Source organism: Oncorhynchus kisutch, linkage group LG5 (genome assembly GCF_002021735.2).
Source record: "Oncorhynchus kisutch isolate 150728-3 linkage group LG5, Okis_V2, whole genome shotgun sequence".
Lineage (NCBI taxonomy): Eukaryota > Metazoa > Chordata > Actinopteri > Salmoniformes > Salmonidae > Oncorhynchus > Oncorhynchus kisutch.
The window spans coordinates 58145288-58165697 of NC_034178.2; the positions used below are offsets into that span (position 1 = coordinate 58145288).

The 20410-nt window shown below is 41.4% G+C and overlaps 3 protein-coding genes across 4 annotated transcripts in view; 1 reads left to right on the plus strand and 2 right to left on the minus strand.

The window, feature by feature from the left end:
* Positions 1-1089: 1089 nt before the first annotated feature.
* Positions 1090-4660, minus strand: LOC109891308 (transmembrane protein 263-like). The gene is made up of 3 exons (XM_020483741.2): positions 4241-4660; positions 3186-3270; positions 1090-2661 (listed from the first exon to the last, which is right to left on the minus strand). Exons 1-3 carry the CDS (start codon positions 4247-4249, stop codon positions 2363-2365), a joined length of 393 nt encoding a protein of 130 aa, XP_020339330.1. The 5' UTR covers positions 4250-4660; the 3' UTR covers positions 1090-2362.
* A 6321-nt stretch (positions 4661-10981) lies between these two features.
* LOC116374225 (cryptochrome-2-like) lies at positions 10982-12235 on the minus strand. The gene is made up of 2 exons (XM_031825491.1): positions 11932-12235; positions 10982-11493 (listed from the first exon to the last, which is right to left on the minus strand). The coding sequence occupies exons 1-2, from the start codon at positions 12052-12054 to the stop codon at positions 11137-11139; spliced, it is 480 nt and encodes a 159-aa protein (XP_031681351.1). The 5' UTR covers positions 12055-12235; the 3' UTR covers positions 10982-11136.
* Positions 12236-12806: 571 nt separating this feature from the next.
* The window catches only part of LOC109891310 (DENN domain-containing protein 2D), a 37710-nt gene continuing 30106 nt past the window's right edge, over positions 12807-20410 (plus strand). The window contains exons 1-5 of one of the 2 annotated variants that reach the window (XM_020483743.2): positions 12843-13470; positions 16095-16231; positions 16417-16515; positions 18903-19069; positions 19922-20034. In XM_020483743.2, coding sequence (XP_020339332.1) covers positions 16425-16515; positions 18903-19069; positions 19922-20034 — 371 coding nt within the window. In that variant the 5' untranslated portion in view covers positions 12843-13470; positions 16095-16231; positions 16417-16424. Of the gene's footprint in view, positions 13471-16094; positions 16232-16416; positions 16516-18902; positions 19070-19921; positions 20035-20410 lie in introns of both variants that reach the window. The other variant, XM_020483742.2, reaches the window with a different exon arrangement.

Sequence of the window (20410 nt, forward strand, 5' to 3'; positions counted from 1 at the left end):
TAGTGTATGTTATGGTGTCTGGTATCATACAACTTGTTTCCATAAATAAGTGTTGCTTTTGTACATGTTTTCTTCCCTCTGGCACTTTGTATGGCTGGTTTTGTTTTTACAGAATTACCAAAATAGCCTTCAGATATACATGTTCAAATAATGTATTGTATATACAGTAAACATCTCTGCTAGTCTATGTAGACTATTCTATTTCAACTGATATTAAATGGTTCAACTCTATACACGACTTTTCAATTTGTTTCCATCTTGTCCAATTTCTAAGGGTATTTTAATTTCTGTTTAGGAATTTGCAACATTTGATTAATTATTTCATAAGAGATACTGGTAATAAAGTTATAATCATTTAGCTGGGGCACTCATTCTCATCTGCTCCTGTGTTTGGAAATAGTTGACTTGAGAGACCATCTTGGTTCCAGACTGACACCAAGGATATGGAGCAGGCAAGCATCTGTAAACATCCCTCCCTGAGACAACATACAAGACACCATTGGTTTATCAGCAACCTGTTGAAAAAGACGTGATTTGTCATTTAGCACACATCTCCTTTTGGTACATGTAGAGCAGTAAAGAATTACTTGTCAGGAGAGGATTCTATATCTTGTCTGGCAGGTTGCCAGTTAGTTTGAGGTATAGACTAGTCAACCTGTTGTCTTGTCCATAGTGATGTAGTGCTGTGTCATGCAGCAACAGTCTGGCACCCAGGCTAATAATAGGACTCCATGTTGACCCGAACACTCAGACCCTTGAGGATCAGCAACACTCAGCCTTTCAACATGGCAACATAGACATTACACAAACACAAGAGTATGCCATTAGAGAAATGCAGTTCCCAATGGACTACCCTCATCTAGTGGTGGTACCAAAGACCGTGGATAAATGATGTCCTACTCAGGCAGTTAACCATTGAACAAAACTGGTCTGTTTAACAGGGTGGCTCTCCCATAGACACAAATGCAATAGCAGCTGGGTCTGGTCTGCTTAGTTCATTGACCAATAATTTAGCAAAGGAACAGATTTGGGTAGCCTTTGACTTGAAACCACAAGGTACATCACGTTGTGAATAAGACAGAGGCAAAGTTAAACTTCCCTATGACACTTTAATACTATGTCAGAAAGTAAACAAGTCATTCACATCAGTATTCTCTACCAGCAACAGCCCAGTCATGGCAGAATGCAGACAAACCCAAAATGTTGTATTGAAATGCTGAATTTCCATAGAAATGTTCAAACATAAAGGGCCAAAACAGACAGGCAGTAGAGAAACTACCCTTTCATCAATAAATATTTTTTAAATATAAAATTGATGACATTTCCAGTTCATATTTGAATCAATTGAATAAAACAAAGGTCCAAGTTATCATAATGCCACCACCGCAAACTAACAGGGCCCTTGTCTCTCTCGGAATCATACCACCTCCAACTCTTATTTTGTAAACGCTATCAAACTCTTTTCAGAAGTCCCAAACAGCTATATCTTCAACACATGTTCACTGTAGCATTTTGAAACGAGCAATGTTCTGTTAGGACAGCTCTCACAAAAGATCAAACAAAAATACCAGCACATCATAAACCAGGCTTTAGTTGGTTGGAGAAGAACCCGGCTTAGCATGTCTGTCTCGAACTGCAAGACAATGTCTTAAGGCTTCAGGGGCCCATGTTGTATTAGATGACGAGCCCTTGTACACATTGCACAGCAAAATTGTGTTGAGGGCAAACGGAGGGGGGTAAGGACAGCAGAAAAAGGGGACGTATGTGACCCCTGCCCTGAATAACAAGAATCTCCCTCAACACCAGCTACGTTTCCATCCAATTGGCGACAGATTGATGCGAATATTCAAATAAAGAAAACACGCGTTTCCACCAAACATACTTGTTGCAGATAAGTTAGTGTGTGATGATGTAGTGCACACAAAATGTACTTTTCCCTTGAAGTTTTCATGTACCAATAAAAATCTCAACTTCAATGTTCTCATTTTCAACTACCTATAGTTGTCAGAATAACAGTTGCGTTAAATAGCAAATTACCAAAACCTGTTTCCATCACAGCTGTCGTGATTTTAAAATGTTTATACGATATGTCTTTACTTGCATAAAAACATGGTTACAGACTAAGAGAACAGAACAAAAAAAAGGGGAAAAGGGGAGGCTACAGAAGGCACTACTGAACAAGTTCCCTAAGTACAACTTAGTGAATGTGCTGTACAAACTAACAGAAGAAATATAAATGTCCATTGAACTTCGAAAACACGGTGACTAGCTTTGTCTCAACTCATCACATCCTCTTATGGCTCAGTCGGAGGGGGGGGAGGGCAATGCATTGTGTGTTGTGTCCATCATCTCCTCCTCCTCCTCACTCTGCCTTGTCCTTAGTCTTGGATCTGAACGGAACTTTGCTGGCTACAGTGGAACCCACCGATGACACGCCCCCAGCAACCGATGACACACCCCCAGCAACCCCTTTCACCAGGCCGACGCCCATTGAGGGGACAGAGGTGACTGCTGATTTGGTGTACTCCAGACTCTTCCCACCCAGCCAGGCGACTCCTCCTACCGTGGCGCCCACCATCGTTTTACTGGCGCTGAACAGGCCACCCCCGACCCGCCAGATCATGCCTGGTTGGGCCACGGGGTGCTCCTTCCCTTCATCATCTAGAAGAAAGAGATAGCTTTTAGAAAGACCACACACACACAACAAAAATAACACCTCGGTAGAGTTTCAGAAAGAGACAGACCATTTTTATGAGACTGACAATCACCAGTGTGAGAGACCAGACAGAAAACAGGTTGTGCCTGGATAGACACTCAAGAGGCTGCTTTTTTAGAAGTAGGCTTATACCTACACACATTGAATCATATTGTTAAACAATAGTAACATGTCAATACTTTGAGGTATTCTACATAATGCACTTAATGAGAAATCTTTCCACAAGATGGTTGTACTGCGTGTCAGTCTCTTACCCTTCCTCTTGCACAAACAAACATATTCCCTTGATAAATCTCTCAAGTTGCTTAAATAGCAACAGCCAACCCTTTACCCTGAATTGCACCATATCCCAGATGATTAAAGGGTCCCTTGACAAACTGGCACTTTAAAAATTCCCACCAAGGGTGATGCAGCAGAGAAAGATTGCGCAATGCAGAGTGCACTGTTGATGTGTTCTGTGCCTAGTTACCTGATGTGGGGTCATTTTCAGTGGTCTCCAGTTCTTCTCCAATAAGACAACCTTCAGGCTGGGGCTCTGGGGTGGCATTCACCTTCTGACACAGGAAAAAAAAAATATATATATATATATATATGATACACGTAGTATATCTTAGAAGTTGTTAAACCACCACTAGCCCTATAAGCAATAGGCAACATCTCTGCAGGCAAAGTCAAAAGAGTATTATCAAAATAAAATATATATATATATATATATGATACACGTAGTATATCTTAGACGTTGTTAAACCACCACTAGCCCTATAAGCAATAGGCAACATCTCTGCAGGCAAAGTCAAAAGAGTATTATCAAACTCACTTGGAAATACATTTCTCAATAGAAATAAGTGCACATTTTCTGATCCAAAATGTTCGCTGCCACGTTGGGGGTGCGTTCAGGCTTTACCCTGTAGGCCTACTGGGCAGCCATGAAAAACGTTCTACGTGCATAATACAGTAGGTTAAGTAACAGCATATTAGAAAGGCTATAATTGAGGCTTCCTTGCGCAAAACGTTCAATTTGTCGGGGCCCGTCAAGCAAAAACAATGTTCAAAACCTGTGCTTGTTGATCTTAAAAGTTAATGCTCTTGTTGTAAAACAATAGGCAATAACCCTTGGCTGTTTCGTGTAGATGAATGCCCCTTTGTTAATCAAAAGACAAATAAAGAGAGCCAAGGCTACAGGTTTTTAACAACAAGGCTCTTAAAAAGTCTCCCCGCCGTGAAAGCTCTTCTCTGTTTGGAATACGTATGCTGCGCTGAGTGAATAACTCACGAAAAGTGGATAACGAACAGCAAAACGTCAATCATATTCGTTTTTACTATATTTCTTTTTAGTTTTTTAACCTGTTGTGTAAAACGACTAGCTGTGCATCACTCTGGATCTAATCAATTCGGTTTGGCATTTCGTTCGTACGCAATTGTTTATCATACCCCAATCTATATGCAGTATCACTTTACTTGTCGAAACACATAGGAATGCATTGTGAAAATGAAATCGATATAATAGACCAAACAAATCCTTACCTTCACCATGTTTCCAGTACTTTCCGATGGCCGCTTGCAGAACAGAATGCTACGTCTTCAAAAAAAAAAAACGCACCTGAGACAAAGAATAACTGGTGCGCTCGTTTGTCTCCTTGAGAAATACTATCGCAATGTTCCGCCTCTGAGTTCTTACTTTTGTTAAAAATATATATATTAAACGCTGCTCTTTACGAATAACGCCCTGCCCTCTATTTCAACGCACGTATAATCGTACTTGTGAGGCTTCAAACTTTTCCCCCCCCAAAAAAAGTATACGGTTTATCTTGTTGGTTCTGCCGACGTGGCGCCTCAACTACTGCGCTCGTTTGCTCCGGATCTCCGGATCTTGCGTCACCTAAAACGGGCTGCGGCCTGTTTCTCTTCATGAGTGCTACACTTCTTACGTGTACTACATGGACTACATATTTACTTTTTCAGGCTTCACTTAAAGAGAAAATGACAAATTGTTATGTAATATGGACGAATTTTCATTGACCCTTTGGACTATAGCTATCAAAAAAATCACAACATTGCATATAATTCAGAAGAATCAGTACATGTTTTATATTTTGGTAATACATTAATTCAACTAAATAACAACAGGTGAGTAATATATAGTAATATATAACGTTTGTTTATATAGCATTTGTCCATGTTTGATAAGATATGTTACACCATACCAACAATATAATAACTCTATATGGACCCTTATCACAGAAATCCTGTGTTTCAGAGAAGGAAATTCTCTATTGTGTTCATCATTAGGTAACAGCATCCTAATTCATAAATACATGTCATGGCAAACCCTGGTTCAAGAGCTCTATCTGTCCCAGTCAGTGGAGGCTCCTCAGAGGAGGAAGGGGAGGACCATCCTCCTCAGTGAATTTCATACAAATAAACATGATAAAACATTAAAAAAGTTATCATTTTTAGATAAAACTATACTAAATATAATCACGTCACCAAATAATTGATTAGAACACACTATTTTGCAATGAAGGTCTACAGTAGCCTTAATAACACTGTAGGGTAGCACCATGGTGTAGCCGGAGGACAACTAGCTTCCGTCCTCCTCTGGGTACATTGACTTCAATATAAAACTTAAGAAGCTCATGGTTCTCACCCACTTCTATAGATTTACACAGTAATTATGACAACTTCCGGAGGACATCCTCATACCTATCAGAGCTTTTGCAGCATGAACTGACATGTTGTCCACACAATCAAAGGATCAGAGAATACGTCTAGTACTGAAGCTACAGCTAGCTAGCACTGCAGTGCATAAAAAGTGGTGAGTAGTTAACTCAAAGAGAGAGAAAGACAATAGTTGAGATTACATTTTTTTTTCTCCAGCTTCACTTACTGAGTTAGCAAATGCAGCTAGCTAGTTTAGCCTACTGAAACACCCTGCTCAAACAGAAGAATGCTGTGTTAGATAGCTGGCTATGACTATCCAACACAACACTGGAACTCTTCCAAGTCAAGGTAAGCTTTTGGTTTAACTAATGTATTGCCACCGGGCCATTGCTAAACTGTTTACTGACTGCACACTGTAACCTTACTGCATTATTGTAGCAGGTTTACTAACATGTTAGTTCTATAAGCTATGTTGACTATGATGTTACTTTAACTAATATGGTGACAACGATTTAGGCTGTGTTTTGCAGTTATTATATGGTTTGGCTTGGGAAGTTTGTTTTTGCCTGGTCACATACAGCTGATGTGTTGTGCATTGAAGTCCACAAGCGAGGGAAAAGGTGAGAAAAGGAGAGTGCATAGATGCGAGAAGGAATACAACGTGGCTGCTATGAAAGTGAATTGTGTTTACGAGTGATCAGGGGTGTATTCATTCTGCCAATTCTGTTGAAAAACTTTTATCTTGTTTGCAACTGTTGGACTAATAATTACACCCTATATCAGCTAGATGCAGGCAAGAGTGTGCAAGGCGGTATTGAATGTGTCACTGTCTGTCACCTACATTTTTTCTCTTGACCTGTGTGCACCTAGAATTGAAGTCGGAAGTTTACATACACTCAGGTTGGAGTCATTAAAACTCGTTTTTCAACCACTCCACAAATTTCTTGTAAACAAACTATAGTTTGGCAAGTCGGTTAGGACATCTACTTTGTGTATGACACAAGTAATTGTTTACAGACAGATTATTTCACTTATAATTCACTGTATCACAATTACAGAGGGTCAGAAGTTTACATACACTAAGTTGACTGTGCCTTTAAACAGCTTGGAAAATTCCATGTCATGGCTTTAGAAGCTTCTGATAGGCTAATTGACATCATTTGGGTCAATTGGAGGTGTACCTGTGGATGTCTTTCAAGGCCTACGTTCAAAATCAGTGCCTCTTTGCTTGACATCATGGGAAAATCAAAATAAATCAGCTAAGACCTCAGAATTGTTTTTGTAGACCTCCACAAGTCTGTTTCATCCTTGGGAGCAATTTCCAAATGCCTGAAGGGAGCATGTTCATCTGTACAAACAATAGTACGCAAGTATAAACACCATGGGACCACGCAGGCGTCATACCGCTCAGGAAAGAGACATGTTCTGTCTCCTAGAGATGAACGTACTTTGGTGCGAAAAGTACAAATCAATCCCAGAACAACAGGAAAGGACCTCGTGAAGATGCTGGATGAAACAGGTACAAAAGTATCTTTATCCACAGTAAAACGAGTCCTATATCGACATAACCTGAAAGGCAAGGAAGAAGCCACTGCTCCAAAACCGCCATAAAAAAGCCAGACTACGGTTTGTAACTGCATATGGGGACAAAGATCATACTTTTTGGAAATATTCCTCTGGTCAAAAATAGAACTGTTTTGCCATAATGACCATCGTTATGTTTGGAGGGAAAAGGGTGAGGCTGTCAAGCCGAAGAACACCATCCCAACCGTGAAGCACGGGGGTGGCAGCATCATATTGTAGGGGTGCTTCGCTGCAGGAGGGACTGGTGCACCTCAGAAAATAGATGGCATCATGAGACGGGAAAATTATGTGGATATATTGAAGCAACATTTCAAGACATCAGTCAGGAAATTGAAGCGTGGTCGCAAATGGGTCTTCCAAATGGACAATGACTGCAAGCATACTTACAAAGTTGTGGCAAAATGGTTTCAGCACAACAAAGTCAAGGTATTGGAGTGGCGCTCACAAAGCCCTGACCTCAATCCTTTAGAAAATGTGTGGGCAAAACTGAAAAAGCGTGTGGGAGCAAGGAGGCCTACAAACCTGACTCAGTTACACCAGCTCTGTCAGGGGGAATGGGCCAAAATTCACCCAACCTATTGTGGGAAGCTTGTGGAAGACTACCTGAATAGTTTGACCCAAGTTAAACAATTTAAAGGCAGTGCTACCAAATACTAATTGAGTGTATGTAAACTTCTGACCCACTGGGAATGTGATGAAAGAAATCCAAGCTGAAATAAGTCATTCTCTCTACTAGTATCCTGACATTTCACATTCTTAAAATAAAGTGGTGATCCTAACTGACCTAAGACAAGGAATTTGTACTTGGATTAAATGTCAGGAATTGTGAACAACTGAGTTTAAATGTATTTGGTTACGGTGTATGTAAACTTCCGACTTCAACTGTACGTTGCAAACTTTCATTCATTGGCTAGGTTGTAGCAACCTCATGGTGGGTATAGGGAAAATTTGAGTATCATGTAATAGCTTTAAAATTGTCCTCCCTCATTTTAAACAGCACTGACCGCCACTGGTCCCAGTTAAACATCTCTCCAAATGCATTCTAGAAGTATCTGAACTGGGCCACTGGTGTTCCAGAACTATCTCACCCTCCATCTCAGTGGGTGGTCTGGATACCTCCCCAGGTGGTGACCTGCTTTTCAGATAAGACACAGGTGTCATGATCCATGTGTTGACCCTCATTTATTGACACACATGACTGACTCAGTGTAGTCTATTTGGTGTCAACCCGTTCGTCAAAGCTGTAACACAAGAAAATTACTAGGTTAGGCTGATCTAATAATAAGTAATGATATATACCATTTAGCAGATGCTTTCATACAAAGTGACTTAGTTAGGTGTGCATACATTTTACGTCTGACTCAAACCCACTCACTACCCTGGCGTTACAAGCGCTATGCTCTACCAACTGAGCTACATTTTCGTTTTACCCCCGCTTTTTTGTGGGGTGGTACTATCTTTGTTCCTCTAACTTTCTCACTCATCATTATTCATGATTCATTCATGATTATCCATAATTATGGTAGCAGCCAAATGAATGTAGAAGTGTCAGAAAAATCGTATTTTCTTATTTCCAATAAAAGTGTTTTCAAAATGACACAATACATTGTTCACCATGCAGTTCCGATTGAGCAAAACATCATCCAAAACAAGCTGAAAATGCATCCAACAAGATTGTAGTCAAAAATTCTAACCTTTTAACTACTTTAAAATGGATCCTGAGAGGCGCAGGCCCGGGTTCGATCCCGGGCTGTATCACAACTGGCCGTGATCAGGAGTCCCATATGGCTGTGCACAATTGGCCCAATGAAGGTTAAGTAAAAATATATAATAATAATAATAATAATACACTATAAGTGAATATACTGTAGTCTGCATCCAACAGGTGCTTCTCAAACACTTGACACACACAGAGGGCATAGGGAGATGCAGAGAGAAGCACAGTCAGCTACTGTAGCACACCAACAACTGGAGACACCTTGTAAAGTGACTGATTTTAGAGCCAGCAGTCATGCTGCCCCCCTTCTCCTCATTTTTGGTACCTTCATGACCTCCTCCCAGCTGATCCACAGGTCTCCCTCTCCTCCATCCCTCCATCCCTCCCCATCCTTCCCTGCCTCCATGCCCTCCTCCCAGCTGATTCACAGGTCTCCTCTGGTGAGGAAGCAGGCCACAGCGTGTCTGGCCAGGTGGTGGATCCATCATACCTGCCTCAACTGGGTCATGATGGCGTCGATCCAGGGGAAGCTTGTCTTTGCTTGAGAGAGGGAGACGGGGATAAGGATACGTCTGAATGTTAATTGATCTAAATTAGCGCTTCGTTTAGTGCAGGGATGGGCAACCGCGGACCAATAATATATAGTGCTTTCAGAAAGTATTCCGACCCCTTCACTTTTTCCGCATTTTGTTACGTTACAGCCTTATTCGAAAATCGATTAAGTCGTTTTTCCCCTCAATCTACACACAATACCCCATAATGTCAAAGCAAAAACAGGATTTGAGAAATGTTTGCTAATTTATAAAAAATTTACTGAAATATTACATTTTACATAGGTATTCAGACCCTTTAGTCAGTACTTTTTTAAAGCACCTTTGGCAGCGATTACAGCATCGAATCTTCTTGGGTATTTGGGGAGTTTCTCCCATTCTTCTCTGCAGATCCTCTGAAACTCTGCAGGTTGGATGGGGAGCGTTTCTGCACAACTATTTTCAGGTTTTTCCAGAGATGTTCGATCGGGTTCAAGTCTGGGCTCTGGCTGGTCCACTCAAGGACATTCAGAGACTTGTCCCGAAGCCACTCCTGCATTGTCTTGGCTGTGTGCTGAGGGTTGTTGTCCTGTTGGAAGGTGCACCTTCTCCCCAATCTGAGGTCCTGAGCGCTCTGGAGCAGGTTTTCATCAAGAATCTCTCTATACTTTGCTCCGTTCATCTTTCCCTCGATCCTGACTAGTCTCCCAGTCCCTGCCGCTGAAAAACATCCCCACAGCATGATTCTGCCACCACCATGCTTCACCGTAGGGATGGTGCCAGGTTTCCTCCAGACGTGACACTTGGCATTCAGGCCAAAGAGTTCAATCTTGGTTTCATTAGACCAGAGAATCTTGTTTCTCACAGTCTGAGAGTCCTTTAGGTGCCTTTTGGCAAACTCCAAGCAGGCTGTCATGTGACTTTTACTGAGGAGTGGCTTCCGTCTGGCCACTCTACCATAAAGGCCTGATTGGTGGAGTCCTACAGAGGTGGTTGTCCTTCTGGAAGGTTCTCCCATCTCCACAGAGGAACTCTAGAGCGCTGTCAGAGTGACCATTGGGTTCTTGGTCAATGCCCTTCTCCCCGATTGCTCAGTTTGGCCAGCCAGCCAGCTCTAGGAAGAGTCTTGGTGGTTCCAAACATCTTCAATTTAAGAATGATGGAGGCCACTGTGTTCTTGGGGACCTTCAATGCTGAAGAAATGTCTTGGTACCCTTCCCCAGATCTGTGCCTCGAAACAATCCTATCTCGGAGCTCTACTGACAATCCCTAAAACCTCATGGCTTGGTTCTTGCTCTGACATACACTGTCAACTGTGGGACCTTATATCGACAGGTGTGTGCCTTTCCAAATCATGTCCAATCAATCAATTGAATTTACCACAGGTGGACTCCAATGAAGTTGTAGAAACATCTTAATGATGATCAATGGAAACAGGATGAAAAGGGTCTGAATAATTATGTAAATAAAGTATTTAAGTTTTTATGTTTAATACGTTTGCAAAAATGTCAAAAACCTGTTTTCACTTTGTCATTATGGGGTAATGTGTGCAGATTGCAGAGGATTTGTTTTATGTATGCCATTCATCTATATATACAGTGCCTTTTGTTAAATATTCAGACTCCTTCCCTTTTTCCACATTTTGTTACGTTACATCCTTAACCTAAAATGGATTAAATAAAACATTAACCTCATGGGCTCCCTATGGGCTTGGGCCCTGACTCACACAACTGACCAGTCACATTTGGCTATTATGCAGTTTTTTTATTTTTATCAGTTACCCAATCAAGGCAGGGGGCCCACGATGGGGGGCCCTATCAACTCTTCCCATCCCATCTGACGATTGTCTGCTGTCGCTCTACTAATCTACCCTCATTGAGGCTCCTCCTGTGGTTGGCGGTTTCAGTAAAAAAATATATATACATATACTACATATTTAATATATAATGTATATACGTATGGCTTTTTTTGTACATTTTTTTTCCCCTTTTTTTTTTTGCTGCCTCTTGGGCTTCAGCCCCGGTAAGCCTCTGCATTAATCCGGCCCTGGACATCATAGAGCATGTGTGCCACAGTGGTGTGTATGTTGAGGCCCAGTTCCCAGGCCATGATGTGAAGGTCCTGGTCCAGTTGGGTGTCGTGTGGGACTCTATCTCTGTGTCCATGCTGAGTTGGGTGACTCCCCACTGGGCCACCAGACACCTCACTGTCCCCTGGTAGGGCCCCTGGAGCACATACAGTATGGAGCCCAGGGCCTGGAGGCTACGGTGGAGGTTTTCCAGACACTGCAGGGCCAAGGAGAATAACATGTCAATGTGATTTCAAACCATTCTGTATGGACCGACCACTCATTTTGCAGTTCTGTTGGTGCATCTTGTTTAGTTTTAGTTAATTTTTTATTTTTACAGGGACAGTGCACATTAATCAACGTTTCAGTAAAAGTGCCGGTTTTAGCCAGCCGGCTAATTTTCAACCTCAGTCCCTGGGCAGGTTATTAAAAACAATTACAATATAGACAATAGCAACATAGAACAAGCAAGACATAGGAATCTTGTTGCTATTAACATTTCTAGAGACCAACTAGTCCCTTTCATAACATATTGAGTTGTATTGCTTTCTATCAGATAAAAATAACAATTCCAAACAATCACTTAATAGGCTAGGTAATGTCTGTATGTGCTACTACAAACCCTTCATCGGGATACCCTAGTTAACCCACTGACCTGCATGAGGAATCTCCAGCGCAGGGCCCCGGTGCACATGCCCCCCTCTATGAAGGGCCTGTCCAGGATGATGGGGTACACACACGCTGACAACTCCAGTGGCCCCACCAGGAACGGGCACATCACGGAGAAGCAGGCACCTTCCGGAACATGTGGATGGTTCGGTGGTGGCTGGGTGAATCTGGTTGGCTTCTTATGCAAACACACAACAGTGTGTGTATGCTCAGGGACAAAGCAAGCTCTTGATTCATCTGTAGGAGAGCAGGTAGAGGAACATAGTTCAATACTAGAACTTTGTTTTCAAGTTATCAGAGAAAATGCAAAAAAACACCCAAACAGGATTTAGAGGTTACAGTGACAAAGAAAAAATACTGTATCATTATAAGGGAATAAAGGGGACATTTGTTGCACTGACAAAGGATGATATCAAGGAATGTTAGTGGCCTTTGCTATCCTTATCTTTTCCACCAGGGGGAGTCATTTCCGTTAAATGTCTCAAGATGACTCCTATGGGCCTCTGCTATGCCATTCATTTACAGTACATGATCCATTGCCCCATGCATGCATTTTTAATAAGTATGACTATAAAATGGTAGGAGGGAGAAGGAAAACATAATAGTCAACCAGGAACATGAGAAACATAGCCTGCTTGTTGACTGTTGTATTCATGTCAGATAATATGAGAGCATAGACGTGAGAAATCAGTCGTGATACTATGGCTGCGTTTACATAGGCAGCCCAATTCTGATATTTTTTCCACTAATTCGTATTTTGACCAATCACATCAGAGCTTTTGCAGAGCTGATCTGATTGGTCAAAATACCAATTAGTGGGAAAAAAAATCATAATTGGGCTGCCTGTGTAAACACACCCCCAATATAAAGATGACCTACGCATCACGTTCAAAGACAGCTAGGAAAGAGAGTATGGTTCATATGTACGAATGTCAGTATCTAGTGCAGTGTGAGAATATACATTAGTTAGCTTAATACATCACCATAGAGCCTAGAGGAAACATGGATAGGCTAAATAATACTATCCCCATTATTTCCATATTCTCTAAAGCAGACCAACCTCCTTAAATTAATTAGACAACGCGCCCTTCAATAGGCTTTAAGAAACCTTTGGAAAAGGGCGTGTCGGTGTCCCCTTTGTTCACACATCTGACGTGGGTCAATTAGTTTTATTTTCGTCTCGATAACCTGCGTACGGTTATATTCTATCAACCAATTTAACCGTAGGCTACTCACGCTACACATCAAAGGAACTGTGTTGTAAATGAAAGTCTCTGAATAAAGAGAGCCCAGTCTTTAGCTGTCTTCCACAAGTGTTCATCCGCAGAATGCGGCACATCTAGCACTGAGCGGAATAGAAACGGTTCCTGGAAATCGATTGCATGTGTGCGGGGGTAGTTAGTTAAGAAGGCATTTGAACGACTGGTTGCTTGCTTGTTTATGTGGTGTGAAAGACTGCAGATATTGAACAGCGACTAAAACGTTTGAGGAACTTTAAGCAACTGATTGAATTATTCAGCGGAAAGTGAGTATTTGCCATTGATACAGTTTATTTCTTGCTGTAATGGTTGTGTATATCTAAGTTTAATTATTTTTGTTTGTTTAATGAAAACTGTACATATGATATGCTTGTTAGACACAGAGACACCTTTCACATCCGCATGTATTGATTTTCAATGGTTACAATAGTATTCTCAACTATACTCAACATTGCTCCAACTGTTGGTAATGGCATATAGTTCCACCTGTATACTGTATATGCTGTGCTTTGTAAATGGCAATTGAAAATGGGTAACTCAAAGCTTTGCACACAGGGATTGTACAATATTTGCACATTATTCTTTTTTTTAATTGTTCAAGCTCTGTCAAGTTGGTGGTTGAACATTCGCTAGATCGCCACTTTCAAGTCTTGCCATAGATTTTCATGCCCATTTAAGTCAACTGTAAGTAGGCCTCAGGAACATACAATGTTGTCTTGGTAAGCAACTCCAGTGTATATTTGGCCTTGTGTTTTTAGGTTATTGACCTTCTGAAAGGTGAATTTGGCTCCCAGTGTTGGAAAGCAGACTGCACCAGGTGTTCCTCTAGGATTTTATGTGACTTGTGTACATTCTTACTCCTGAACTTATTTAGGCTTGCCATAACAAAAGGGTTGAATTCATATTGACTTAAGATATTTCAGCTTTTCATTTTGAATACATTTGTTAAATAATAATTTGACTTTGACATTATGGGGTATTGTATACAGGACTGTGACACAATCTCAATTTAACCCATTTAAATTCAGGCTGTAACACAGAAGTCAAGGGGTATGAATATTTTCTCAAGGCATTGTATGTCAGACAGGGATAATGAGAGGTCTGTGAGACTGATGGTGAAATATTAAAGCGGAAGCGTAGATCTCCACAGTTAAAATCTCAATGGCACCAAGGCCAACTCTCATTTGTTACTTACTAGAAACCTTTTCACTTCCGTGTGTGTTATCTTTCAGTCACTCCTGTTTGGCCCGTTTTGTCTTAGAGGGTCTGAAGGAAGATTCTTTACTCTTAGCTCCAGCCAAGGAGTAAGGTTTATCATTTGGAATTGTTTGACATCATGGATTTCTGCTTCAACAGCCCCTATGCTCAATCTGAACATTAACACGTGTCGCTTCCCAGTTTTGGAAGCATGAGGACATTCTCTTTCATTTCAACGAGAAATAATTTTCAAAAAAATTAAAGGTTAAATTGATACACGCCTTGGTAGGGCTAGTGTTCCCACACAGCCATATCTCCACGTAACAGTGCTTGTTTATGGAAGACGAGGTGACCACTGTGCTAATTATCCTGCTCCGAACATCTGCGAAAGCGTGACTCGGGAAGTGTATAGCAGAAGTGTACTTTCATCAGATGGAGGCACCCATAGCTGTCTGGCTCTGTGCAACACTTACTGTATCATTATTTTAAGGATTCATTCTCGCTGATGAAAGATGAGGGCCATATGTTTCGAAAGCCATATTGCAAGTGATGATTATTGATGTTTCTAAACCTTAACACAGTGTCAGGATTATAGTTCACATGAGCCCATCTTGGGTGACGCTAATGGCTGAGAACTGTAGGGAGAAGGCAGAATGCCGCCTCATCAAATACTGAAAAATCAAAACTGTAAAGTAAGCTTGTTTTACGGTCTGAAGTTCATCTACACGTTTCAATCTTACTGAAGCGCTTACAGATTTAAGCAATCAATCCAGGGTTACTCAGATACCTATGAGTAAAAGTATGGCTGTTGTTGACGACAGTAAGAAACCATCTTCCCTAACTACGCCATTCTAGATGGCTGTCTGTTACAGGATCTGACTGTTTAGTCTTTCTTACTAACACACTTTTTTATATTCAACTTAGGGACTTTGTTCGAATGGTTACATAAGTGTGTCGGGGCAATAACTTTGAAAAACAAAACTCACCAATCTGGTGCTACTGGTTCAGTGACAGCTGGCTGGAAAGAAATTGCCTTTGTCACTTCTGTAGAATAGAACTGGATTTTCCAGAGACCATTTCAGATGTCTGGCATTAGTGTACAATCACAATACATTAGACGGTACATTAATTACACACAAATAATATTATAGTAGTGCGATCCACATTGTCTTGTAGGGATTAGTGATCCAACTCAGATGATCAGAGCTATAACCATACCTTACCAAAAGGGCTGTGCTAATACCTATCCAAATCTTTCAGATCCACTGTGATTTGTTGTCATGGAAAGCTGGTCATAAGACTTGTGCAACTTCACCTGAAATGCCTCCTGTTTACCCCCACTATATTGTCAGGCTTGATTATAGATCCAACCTCCACAGAATAAATGCCATTCCAGATTGCTATCATATATTGGTATGATACACCGTGAATGTTGAATTACAGCATGTGACATGTTAACTCATATCCACATTTTTGTCCTGGCTTAATTGATTTGAAGGCTTGTGGTTTAGGGGCTGAATAAGTGGGAAGTGTTGTGCTTGATCTTTCAACACACGTTTAAGCAGTCTTTCTTACCTACTTTCAAGTTGGGAGTTCTCTCTCTCTCACATACTCAATCTCTGTCAACCAAATGTTTCTCTATTTCTCTCCCTTTGTCTCCTTCACCTCTTCTCTTGCACTCTCTCTCATGTAGTTTTCAACCTCCGTGTAGAGGGCATCAACAAAAGATGACACATTCTCATTAATGACCTATTGGTCAATTTCCTGATGTCAACATCCTGTCCCTTAACTATTGTCTGAGTTCAACAGAAAAGGGAAGTAAAACTTAAAGTGAGGGTCATTTTTCCTACTATCAATCTGTAACATGATAATAATCACTGAATTATCCCCTCCAACCTTTTCTTTCTAACCATAAGGATAAGTGAAAGTAACTCTAGGAGCTTTCTACCATTTTAACATGCTACTTTCTATCCTCTTATCAGTCCTTCACTCCCCTGCTCTTCCTTCCTCTGCAGGCGCCAAGATGTCCAATGAGCGTGATGCGGGGGACCATGGGCCAATGAAACTGTTCACTACCATGTTCTCGTCCCTCCAGGAGAAGTTCCACAGAGACCGTGAGTGTCTTGTATGGAAGTGGGTCCGTTCCATTTTGGGCCTATTGTGACTTGGGGTTAGGGAAAATGGCTATGGGTTCAAATGGAACTGATCCCAAGTGTGTGTATAGAACACAAATTATACATTATTGGAAAAGGTTAAACACAGAACTCTAAGCAAACAGACAGTAAGAGGCAAGCATGAATCAGGCTGGTCATGAACTAAACATGCCTGTCAAGCATACAAAGATTTGGCCTCGACTGCTTTGTTCCCCTCTCACTCAGGCAAACCCATTGGATTCATAAAACAAAGGACACCTCTTATAAACACTTATGAAACAGGCACATTTTCCTAAATTCACTTATTCTGGAGATATGTGAGGAATTCAAATTTTTGAGAGAACCAGCCTGATGCTTGACCATGCTGGACATGAGCGGTTCAAACATTGTAACAAAATCAATGGGGACCCCATAAAATGAAATTTTAGATTCTCCCGACGGACTTTTTTTAATCCTATTTTTTTGGAGTAGTGGCAACGATTTAGCTGCAGCGGCCTGTCACTGCTAAATGAATATATGGGAAACACTGCTGTGCCATTTTCTACCCATCAGGCCACCACTACCTGTCTATGGCAGACCGCCTTGTGACAACGTGGTACTTCATACACATGAGGGAGAGGGAGGGAGAGATTTGACCAAGTGGGGACATTTTGTTATTCCCCACAAGGTCAAATACTATTTCTAGGGGGGTTCGTTTTTAGTGTTAAGGTTATGTTTTTAGATTAGGGGTTTGGGAAAATAGGGTTTTGAATGGGACTGAATTGTGTCCCCTGAAGGTTAGTTGTGCACATATACAGTCTTGTATATCTGTGTGGTTTCGGTTGGTTAACACAGTTTCCCTCTTAGTTCTTTAGCTCTGTGGTTTCCTTTGAGTATTGTGTGTTTAAAATCTTTTGAGCATGGTTTAGCCACCCTCTTGAACTACACGGAACAAAAATATTAACGCAACAAAGATTTTACTATGTTACAGTTCATATAAGGAAATCGGTCAATTGAAATAAATTCATTAGGCCCTAATCTATGGATTTCATTTGACTGGGAATACAGATATGCATCTGGTCACAGATGCCTTAAAAAAAAAAAGTAGGGGCGTGGATCAGAACACCAGTCAGTATCTGGTGTGACCACCATTTGCCTCATGCAGCACGACACATCTCCTTCGGATAGAGTTAATCAGGCTGTTGATTGTGACATGTGGAAAGTTGTCCCACTCCTCTTCAATGGCTGTGTGAAGTTGCTGGATATTGGCAGGAACGGGAACACGCTGTCGTACATGTAGATCCAAAGCATCTCAAACTGGTGAGTGTGCAGGCCATGGAAGAAGTGGGATATTTTCAGATCCCAGGAAATGTGTACTGATCCTTGCGACGGGGGCCGTGCATTATCACGCTGAAACTTGTCTGCCATGATGGCGGCAGATACATGGCACAACAATGGACTTCCAGGACCTCGTCACGGTATATCTGTGCATTAAAAACAAATGCATTTGTGTTTGTTGTCCGTAGCTTATGCCCATACCATAACCCCACCACCATCATGGGGCACTGTTCACTACGTTGACATCAACAAACCGATCTCCCACAAGACGCTTGAAACCAATATTCATCTGTGAGGAGCACACTTATCCAGCATGCCTGTGGCCATTGAAGCTGAGCATTTGCTCACTGAAGTCGGTTACGATGCCAAACTACAGTCAGATGACCCTGGTGAGGGCGACGAGCACGCAGATGAGCTTCCCTGAGACTGTTACTGACTGTTTGCAGAAATTATTCTGTTGTGCAAACCCACAGTTTCAACAGCTGTCCAGGTGGCCAGTCTCTGATCCTGCAGGTGAAGAAGCCTGATGTGTAGGTCCCCGGCTAGCGGGGTTACGTGATCAAATTCCCTAAAACAACGTTGGAGGCAGTTTATGGTAGAGAAATGAAAATGTTCTGGCAATAGCTCTGGGGACATTCCTACAGTCTGTATGCCAATTACACGCTCCCTGAACTTGGAGACCTCTGTGGCATTGTAACAAAACTGCACATTTTAGTGGCCTTTAATTGTCCCCAGCACAAGGTGCACTTAAGTAATGATCATACTGTTTAATCAGCTTCTTGATATGCCATTTATTCAGTATACTTACACAGTGCTAAATCCTAACATTAATTTTATTTATGTATTATTCCATAAACATCAATGCATGATTTAGTTATTTGGCCTACTTGACTAGCTGCATACCAAAGTACTATTTTCAGTTCCCAGCCGAGTGATGTTTGGAATGAAAAGCTGCCTTGGAGTCCATGCCACCGTTAGTATTGAGGTTTATGAATAATTGTCTTCACTGCTGTCTTCGGTCTGTCTTTTAGGGAGTGATAGGGATTCCACCCTGCCTCGGCCTATAGCCCCAGCCCTAGTGGTGACCTCAGCCCAGAACCAGAGTCACCTCTTCTTTGAGTACCTGGTGGTGGTCAGCCTACGGAAGAAGAGAGGAGAAGGAACGTACGAACCCCAGATCACATATCAGTTCCCCAAGGTCAAACTGAAATGCATACATACATGCATACATACATGCGTACAAACATGCATGCATACATACATGCGTACAAACATGCATGCATACATACATGCGTACAAACGTGCATGCATACAAACGTGCATGCATACAAACGTGCATGCATACAAACGTGCATGCATACAGTGGGGTAAAAAAGTATTTGCAAATAAATTCATAAATCCTACAATGTGATTTTCAGGATTTTTTTTTTCTTATTTAGTCTGTCATAGTTGAAGTGTCCCTATGATGAAAATTACAGGCCTCTCTAATCTTTTTAAGTGGGAGAACTTACACAATTGGTGGCTGACTAAATACTTTTTTGCCCCACTGTATGTACATACACACATACATGCATACATACAGCTGAAGTCAGAGTTTACATACACTTAGGTTGTAGTCATTAACTCGTTTTTCAACCACTCCACAAATTTCTTGGTAAGAAACTGTAGTTTTGGCAAGTCGTTTAGGAGATCTACAACAGTTGATTTTACAACAGTTGTTTACAGACAGATTATTTCACTTATAATTAACTGTATCACAATTCCAGTGGGTCAGAAGTTTACATACACTAAGTTGACTGTGCCTTTAAACAGCTTGGAAAATTCCAGAAAATGATGTCATGGCTTTAGAAGCTTCTGTTAGGCTAATTGACATCATTTGAGTGGTGATCCTAATTGACCGAAGACTGGGAATTTTTACTAGGATTAAATGTCAGGAATTGTTTTAAATGTATTTTACTAAAGTCTATGTAAACTTCCCACTTCAGCTGTGTACATACATTGAGGAAGTATTTGTGATAGTAAATTAGCACTAATCTAAAATGTGTTTTAGCTAGCTAACATGAGGCGCTCTCAGAGAGAGGAAGAAGAGAAGTCCCTGAAAGCCATCCTCCTTTTCTGTTTCCCAGAGGGGGTGAACTGGGCCCCCCTGACTGAATACGCCAGGTACGTGCCACTTCTCACCATCTCTCTCTGTGCTCATCTCTCTTTCTCTGTGATGATCTCTGTTTCTGGGTCCCCCTCACTGAGCGTATTCTCTTTCAACAATTTTTTTCAGTTTAGTGTCACACTGAAAATAACCACACCTGCTTTCTCGTGTGTGTGTGTGTGTGTGGTGTGTGTGTGTGCACATGCAATCATACCTGGGACAAACAATCACACACATCAACTTTCTTCATCAACCCACACCCCCAATGTTGTGCAGAGTGTTTTCAGGATGTGGTGAAGTGTTTCCAGTGAGCTTTACATGAACCGTTCTACCTACACGCAGAACAAATCTGCTTACATTGTGTATGACTGTATGAAATGTTTGTGTGCGACA